General features: G+C 42.7%; 1 protein-coding gene across 3 annotated transcripts in view; it reads right to left on the bottom strand.

The window, feature by feature from the left end:
* Window positions 1-1,213: 1,213 nt before the first annotated feature.
* The window catches only part of LOC103609025 (glutathione S-transferase A2), a 34,305-nt gene continuing 26,463 nt past the window's right edge, over window positions 1,214-9,055 (bottom strand). For all 3 annotated transcript variants that reach the window (XM_008593482.1, XM_008593427.1, XM_008593548.1), the window contains 5 exons: window positions 6,137-6,188; window positions 5,039-5,171; window positions 4,166-4,307; window positions 2,115-2,246; window positions 1,214-1,584 (listed from right to left, as the gene is read on the bottom strand). In XM_008593482.1, the coding sequence (XP_008591704.1) occupies window positions 1,462-1,584; window positions 2,115-2,246; window positions 4,166-4,307; window positions 5,039-5,171; window positions 6,137-6,188 (582 nt within the window). In that variant the 3' untranslated portion in view covers window positions 1,214-1,461. The remainder of the gene's footprint in view (window positions 1,585-2,114; window positions 2,247-4,165; window positions 4,308-5,038; window positions 5,172-6,136; window positions 6,189-9,055) is intronic.

Here is a 9,055-nt window from a genome sequence, read left to right as displayed (position 1 = left end):
CCTTCCTTGAAGCTACAGAGGATGAAGATACTGCTGCTCAGGTGGACAAATGGTGGCCAGTGTTTCAACCAAACCTCCTTAGATCAGGAAGTCTGTGGGACAACAGGAGCTCCGTGTGGCACACAGCAGCTGATGACTGACTGGATTTTCTATTGGTCTCTGGGCTACTTGACTCCTTGAATGGAGTAAACTCCCAGGTTGCTGGATTTAATGTGGGTTTTAAAATAATTATTTGGGAGGCCATTCAGCTGATTCCAATGTCTTGATTCTTACACAAGCAAACTGAAACCCAACTCAGCATGAAGGTCTTATCCTAGGAAAACAAAACATTTAGGCTTAACCAGTCAGAAACTGCCAACTAACCTCTGATTAGAGACTTTACCAACCAGTAATCACCAACTAACTTCTAACTAATGACTCTTTATGTATTAGTCCATTTCTGATGCTTATAACATAAATACCTTGAACTGAATAATTTGTAAAGAAACAATATTTATTGTTTACAGTTTCAGAGGCTAGGAAGTCCAAAGTCCAGGGAACACATCTGGTGAGAGCCTTGGTGAGTAGTGATTCTTCACAGCAAGGCAGGGTGTCACATGGCAGATGGCAGGTGCAGAGAGAGCTCATCATTCACTCTCCTTTGAAAGCCATCAGAACCATGCCCGTGACCACCATTAAACCATCAATGGATTAATCCATTCAGAAGGGTACAGTCCTCGTAATCTGATCACCTCTTCAAGGCCCCACCTTTCAATTACCATAATAAGATTTCCTACCATGGGTCTTTAAGAAAAGGTTTTAGGGCCGGCCCGGTGGCGCACTGGGTAGTGCGCCGCTTGGGAAGCTCGGTGGCGCTCCCGCCCGAGGGTTCGGATCCCACATATGGACCGGCTCCCGCTCACTGGCTGAGCGAGGCGCGGGAGCAACGCCGAGGTTTGCAATCCCGTTGCCGGTCCCTGGTCCGGTACGGGGGCAACACTGAGGGTTGCAGGCCCCACCTTTCAATTACCATAATAAGATTTCCTACCATGGGTCTTTAAGAAAAGGTTTTATTAAGTTTCTATTTAGTCAGAAAAGTAGCAAAATACAACAGGAAAAGGCTATTTTTGTGTAACCCAGAGTGTCAGATGAAAATTTCTACTTACTTCTCTTTAAGAAAGTATATGATAGCTGTTACATGCCAAGTTTTTGCATAAATCAAAGTCCAAGTAACTTTTATGCTTTTATTTAAATTCAGAGAGAAATGCTAGGAAGTGATCATGATTTCAAACTTGATAAAAACCAAGTAAATGGTATTACAACTAAATCTCTATAGATGATTTCCAATTAAATTAGCACATATACTTTGGAAAAGTTTATTAGCCTCACAGTAATCAGAATCAACATTTAGGTAAAGCACTTCTTTCTTGTAATACATCAGAAGGTGGTTCTTGCATGTGCTTGGCATCCATGCCTGCTTTATTAAAACTTGAAAATTTTCCTTGCTTCTTCTATATGTTTCTCATCTGCAGGAGGCTTCCTCTGGCTGCCAGGCTGCAGAAACTTCTTCACAGTGGGGAGGTTGCTGATTCTGGTTTTCAGAGCCTGCAATGCACAAAAACATAGCATCAGAGTGAAACCCAAAGCTCAACCCATTGTTAACATAACCCAGGCGATCAGAGACCCTCCTAGAAAAAGACTCACTGAGTCCCCTCCACCAGCACCAGTACAGGGGCTGGAAAACAGACTCCGGTGAGAAATGAAGGTAGGAGGAAGAAAACATAGGTCAGTAGCATTTTCCCGGAGGGTGTCTTTCAGACCTTATGCACTTCACAGTCTTCCCCTTTTTCCTTACATTATTAATCTTATAGATTCATGGTTCTTGTGCAATACAGAGAACAATGAGTCTGTCGGATACTGACACAGATAAGTGTCAATAATCTCCAAGCAGGAGAAATGAAGATGTGGAAAAATTGAGATGGAAAAGAAGACACAAAATAAAAGGGGGGTTGGGGGTGTGGACAGAGAAGGCTGGAGAGGGCTGGGGTCAGAATGTCACCAGCCCAAGCGTCCAAATATGAGATTCCAAGATGGGAGATGTGGGGCTGCCTCTCTAGGGGCATAAAGCAGATCACCTTCAGCAGAGGGAAGTTGCTGATAAGGCTGGGGTCAAGCTCTTCCACATAGTAGAGAAGTTCAACCAGGTGAATGTCAGCCCGGCTCAGCCTGTTGCCAACAAGGTAGTCCTGTCCATGGCTCTTCAACACCTGCCAATTCGAGGAATCAGATGGTGAACACGCACAGTCAGGCTGGGCCCTGCTTCTCCCTGAGCCTCTGCAGCCCGACTCTCCCACCTCTGCTGCCTCACCAGGAGGGTGCAGAGCTCCAGACCTTTCTCCACCGGCCCTGATTCATGAGGACAGCGTGAAATGGGTTTGCTCACATCTCAGTTGAAGCCCAGGCTACCATTTGCTGTCATTCCCACATCGCTGCGGTGTTCACACCGCCCAGCCTCACCTGCGTCTTCCACAGGCTCCTGCAGCACCAAGTGTCTGTCTACCCCACACCCTACAAGGCTGCGGCCCTGAAACTTCAGGACATGGCTCTCCACTCTGCTCTCTCTCTCCAGTCCCTCTTGGGCAGTGACTCCACTTTGTGACAGCAGAGTCTGTGTTTCTCCTCTCGTCTGCTCTCCTCACCTCCTGGCCTCTCTCTCTGGGATCTGAAGGAAACCTGGGTGAACCTGAATCCGTCATGTCCCTTGCAACGTTGGCTCTGCCTCCTACTTACACTGTGATGAGCTGCATGCTGGATGTCCTAGAGATGATCTGCACTGATGTCTGCAACTTTCCTTGTAATGCGTGAAAAATGCATGTTTGATCAATGGACAAATGGGCACATATGGCAAAGCAAACATAATAAGAAGCTAATTTTGCTATCTAGGTGGTAAGTAAATATATCTCATAATAAAATTTGGGAGTAATATGTGATATTAATTAAAATATTTCAGAAATACTCAAATCATAAAGAATAAAGAGAAAAAGAACACTTGGCACCACCAGTTAGAGACAATATTGAGCAAATACCCATTCAGATTCTGTGCACGTATAGAAGTAAGAATAATTGTTTGCTACAAAAACATATTACTACATGAAATGCTATATTGTAGTATTGTTCATTGTTCATTTTTGTTATCATAGGGCTCTTTGTTTTCATAGTATAAATATACATACACTGTAATGGTTGTGGAGCTTGTCACCATGTGAATGTACCCCAAACTGTCAGCACCACAAGGGCCAGGAGGGTGCAATTGAGGATCATATTACTCTTAAATACTTCCCTGCTTGCATAGGGCAGGGTCAGCAATGAATTAACCTTTGCTGAATGAATAAAAGAATAACCTAATGCATTATAATGATGGGTGTTTGGGGGTAAGTCTTTTATTTGTAAATCTCCTATATCTTTTACAGTCTTTTCTTGGGGGGAGGGTATGCATGATTTTTATTTAGCATGATTCCAGGTAGTTTTGATCTTGAAATGTTCTCCTATTACCTTCAAAGAGAGACATTAACTAAGAAAGGTACTATGTATGTAATGATAAAAATTTATTTCCTTAGCTTTGTACAACTTTCCTTGAAAATCTGAGAACCATGTCCACAAATTCTGTAGATTATATTTTTCTTAAAATCTCTTCGTCTATCTCTTCCTCTTCATCTCTCTGCCATGATCCCTATTTACATATTTCTCATCCGTCCCTGAAACTCTGCAGTTCCCCTGATGGGCAGCTGGTCTCGTGTCTCCATACATGTGGTGCCAGAATGTTTTCTGCTGTATTGCTTTCATCACGGTCCTCTTGAATCAAAGCCCATGGTGATCTGCAAGATCTAGCCCCACCTCTAGTGTGGCTCAGAGCCTTCCACAGCCCAAATTCTCATCATGGCCCTGAAATTCTATTGAATAGAAAAATTCTAGATTGGGTTCTATGTAACTGAAACTTTGCTGAAAAATTATAACTTGGGTATCAGTGGTATGATTCTTCTTCACAGTACATTTTTATAAAATTATGTGAGAGTCAGAGTTCAGGAAGTGTCCTTGGAATGAAAGTCAATGTCCCACAAATGGGCGGGCACTATTTTTCTATTGTTCTCTAAACTCAGGGCCCAAGTCACTGAATAGCTTCACTTACTTTTTCATAGGCAGGGAAATAGCGATTTGTTGTTCTGTCTTTGATTAGAGCAATCTTTGCATCTTTTTGATCAGGAGGACATAAGGGCAGAGGCATGATCATTTCACACAAATCTGCCACACCTTCTGTATATACTTCAATCCTGAAAGACAGAAACAACCAGTCAAAGCCTCCTGCCTTAGACTATAGTTTAAAAACCTAAGAGAATAGAATGTCAGGTGATAGCAAAGTAATTTACCTCCAGCGGGTGACTTTCATATGCCAGCATTTATTTCTTAGACAACCTATCAGCATATAGATATATGTTTAAAAATTTCATAAAACACATGACCAAATACAGGAAGAAAGAGCATCAGTGACCCAGCCAGAGCCCAGACATGAGAGAAATTCATGGAATCCTTCAAGTAACCACTGACACTGTACACAGGTGTGCTGTCTCTGCTGTTGTTGCTTCTGTGCATGAACTTAGAGTGGTCCCCATGACCAAAGGCCTGCCTCCTGAGCAATCTCACGTGCTCCTGCCCCACTCTAGCCACGTTGGTATTTCTCAAGATCCCACCTAAAATATCCCCTTACGTGGTGCAATTCTTTATACTATGACAACCAGTGCACATTACAGGAGACCTTTTTTTCCTTTTGTTCCAAATTGGGTTTTCCACAATACTTTCCTTCTAATAGCACACTTGCCTGAATCCACCCCATGTTTAGTCTTCCCCCTCCCCACAGGACTCTGCCATCCTGGACCTCAGTCTACACACCCAAGGCCAGGCTACTGCTCGTCCTGATGTCCCTGGCATGGTCCTGCTCACTCCAGGGGGGACCTAAATCATCCCTGTGTTATCTGTTGATGTCAGATCAGAAAATAGACCGTACAGGGCTCTCTCCTTCATGTCTTTCCCGTTGAGGTTGTACTTGGTGGCGATGTAGTTGAGAATGGCTCTGGTCTGCACCAGCTTCATCCCGTCAATCTCAACCATGGGCACTTGCTGGAACATCAAACTCCCATCTTTTGAAATAACAACAGAAGAAAAAGAGTGAAATGTCTATGGGTCCAAACTTTCAGGATGAAAATTGTTTGCTGAAATGACCAAAGATATAAAATGAGGAAATTTTTTCACCTGGTAATTTTTCAGCTGTAATCGCACTTTAGTTTCAGATTCCCATAGTTCTTTTTTTTCTGTTAAGAGCTCCCTTTTACTTCTTATTCTATTTCATTTATGTTTTTATTTCCCACCCAGATACATGGTTGGTATCTGTAATTTCTGTGTTTAGTTTTTCTCCATGAATATTTTAGGAAGGAGTTGGGAGGGGCTGAACTGAGCCACCAGCCAGATGCCATTTAAAATGGGAAGTTCCCCAAGTCTCATGGTGTTCACGGCATCAAGGCCAGTTCTAAGAGAGAAATCTCTGTAGGGCCCTCAGTGTGCTCTGCAAATAACCCCACTGCAATGGGTGTGACCCCACGCCTGCTGGCCCTTGCTCTGTATCTCTTTCCTCCCACTCTCACCTCGACTCCCAACTAAGTCAACACCACCTCATATCTAAGTCCATAGGATTGCTAGGATACCACTTTGTCAAACCCATAAAAAAAACAGACTCAAGGTGACTGCCGCAGCTATCCTTTTGTCTGTGCATGTCCTTGTGTGTCCTGGACAGGGAGGGCAGTGTGGGATCCTGAGCCGATTCCAGCTCATTCGCGGTGCAGAAACATGAGGAACCAAGGAGAGGGCATTCTTGGGGCACTGGGATGGTTCCTTTTGCAAATATTCAGAAAGGTCACCCCTGTTTTAACCCTGAGAGAGTGGCAAGACCTGCTCAAGCGGCCTCACCCCTTACATTTTAGCCACTCTGCTCCCCCTCTACCACCCCAACTACCACCCTACAGACACATAGGCATTGCCTCGTGATAAACCTCCACTTATACCTTCCCCTGGATGCCCTCATCAGAGGCATTTGGATACTTGGCCTTACCATTTCTTAACTTTTCCAAATCTTCTGGAGTTTTTATAAATTTCTCTTCAAACTGGAGGTAGAAACAGTAAATAAGTTCATATTAGTTGATTCCATAGCATTAAAGGCTTTTAAACTTGAGGGGCCCCTGTCCGGTACATAATGTGGAGAAGTCAGATTTCTGAGTTTGGCAGCATACACAGGGCAGTCTGGTCATGGCCATTTGGAAATTTGGATTTGATCCATCACGAGAAGGGCATTTATCACTGCACGTAGCTGCTCGTTCTTGTAGTTCACTTCACCTCCACCTTGACCCCACCCATGTCCATGGTTAGGTCATGGTTTAGGAGGGGATGTCACTGGAGGGAAGTGACTACAAATTTCTTGTAGTTATTAAGTTGTAATGTCTCAGGAAAAGTCTGTCTCTTTGTGTGGGAGCAGAACTGAACCTTGAGTGTCCCCACCATGGGATATGCCATGTGCCAAGGACCACTTAAGAATCTACCTCCAAGGGGCCTCTCCTGTCATTTATATCACCCCATTCTCCAAGGCCTTGCAAAAAGTGAAATAGGTTCCAGCTGCTGTACGGCTTCATTTGTTAAAATTAGAATTTCCTCTCCCGTAAAAAGTGTAGGTAGAATTCCTATTTTATGGAAAAAATTATACTAAGGTTTTTTTAACCAAATTTTTTTAACACTATTATTTAGCAATTTTTTTTAACGCTAATTTGTTTTTTTAACCAAAAAGCTTTGGTTTCTTATAAGGCTGCATGGTTAAAAATCACCTTTTTAACATACTGGCTTCTTGACCTGAGAAACATTACTGAATCTCTCTGTGTTTCAGTATTCTAATCTATAAAATGGGTATACTTATGGTACCTATATTATAGGTTGGTATGAGGATGAAATCACTAAGGCATGCAAACAAAGCACTTAGAAAAGTACCAGGTGTATATTAAGGGCTTAATAAACATAAGTTATTATTAGCATATTGTCAGATGGCTGCTGTTTCATCATGTTATTCTTTTTTAATTTAAATCAACCTAATATTGATAAAAAAGTTTGTTCTTTATCTATATCCAATAATTTAAATGTTTGGAATAATTACACCTTGTCCTAAGAGAAGTCACTGGTTGGAATGGCAGCCAGTGGCAAGGCTGTCTCAATCGAATCAGAAGCTCTAAGTGGTTGCGGGTATTTAATACAAATATGATAATCAGTTATTCCATAATGATGTAGTTGACCTAGTAGGTAGAATCTATCAAACTCTAAGTCTAAGGAGACAGTTATTAAGATTTTCTGGATTTTGATGTTGATATGATTTTGTTCTAATCTTGGTTCTTCCTCATCTAGCTGTGTGATCCGGGCATAATCATTGTCTCCAAGCCTTATTTCCTCATCTGTAAAATGGAGGTCGAACATTTTGTCAGACAGAATATTGCAGTGTTTTCAAAGCACACAGTACAGGGCCTGGCCCACATAAATCAAGTAACAGGTGCCGTTTGTTTGCAGTAGCTATTATAGCTTAATGGAGTTCTTTACGGTGAAAAGATCAGGAATTTGGGGGTTTCTAACTTGCTCCATGGAACAGAGATTGCTGTGGATCTAGGATCACACAGCAGCAGGCTGTACAGAGCAACAGTCTATAAAGCATCTGGTTGAACACAACGTAAGTTTTGGCAGGTTACATTGCGGTAGGGTGACTGAGAGTGGATGGGGCTGGCAAGTGTGATATTTCTTGAGAGGTGGATGGATGTAACAATCAAACTTTGAGCACAGAGAACCCGGAAGGCCTGAGCAAGGGTCTCCAGTGAGCCCTTGCCCACCACCCATTCCCCTCAAGCTGGATGGAGAAGAGGAAGCCTGGGAAGCTATAAGCATCGCCCCTACTTCATCTCCTGGGCTGAACGCATCCTGCCCGCAACTCTGAACATATCAGTGGACTGCAAAGCTGAAGTCTGGATGACAGTGAAAACAGATTATTCGTTTGTAGAAAGGAGACAACCTGGAATGGCTGTCTCTGGATTGTTTCTGTGCTTGTTTTTTCATAAAATTGAGAAAGAATCAGGCTAAAGTCCCATGCACTCATGAAGCAATTGGGAAAGTGTAATCCCAAGGCTTAGGTAAACACGTTGCTATGAAGCTGAAGGGAATGTACTAAAAGTTCCCTTCACAGGTCATCACCTCAGCCTGAAACTCCCCCTTTCTGCTCCCACCTGAATTGAAAGATCTCCTGACTTTGTCCATGACTCACTCCCCAGAAAAACCCTCACACAGTTGCTGGGTGCCTCTGGTGTGGTCTGAGAAGTGTTTTTCTCAGTGGCACCTCTAGAGGGCAGCACTCAACCGAGTCACAGAAACCTACCAGCGTTTCCTGTTCAAACACCAGAAAAATGTCATTTTAACCCTGTGAAATGCTTGGATGTTCTTCTGGATGCTCCCACCTCTCATTTTAATCTCCTACTTACTTATCTGCATCCTCACAGGTATATGGGACTGCCCGAGGGCAAGGACCATGTCTGTTTTTTTCACTGGGTATCCCCAGGACCTAACACAGAACCTAACCTACTAGGTTCTCAACGAGATAATTGCTGAGTGAATGTTCTCACTCTTTCACATGCCGTTTATTGTAATCCACTCCCTACCCACACTCATGGTTTATATTTCACATCTAATCACATTTAGTTTCATTTATATTTTGCTTTGTTATGTAAATTTATAGCATGAATTAAAAACACACAGAAAATACTATGACCTTTGTTTCAGTCACCCAGCTTTAATAATTAACAACATGAGCCTATCTTGTTTCATCTATATGTCCAGCCTCTCTCCCCATCTGGATCTATTATGAAATAAATCTGAGGTATCATTATCTCATCCTAAATACTTCAATGTGCAACTCTAAAACATAAGAATTACTTAAAAAAATAACATCACACCT

This window comes from Galeopterus variegatus, unplaced genomic scaffold (genome assembly GCF_000696425.1).
Source record: "Galeopterus variegatus unplaced genomic scaffold, G_variegatus-3.0.2 Scaffold13, whole genome shotgun sequence".
NCBI classification, from domain to species: Eukaryota; Metazoa; Chordata; class Mammalia; order Dermoptera; family Cynocephalidae; genus Galeopterus; species Galeopterus variegatus.
This window is presented reverse-complemented; position numbering and strand designations above follow the sequence as displayed.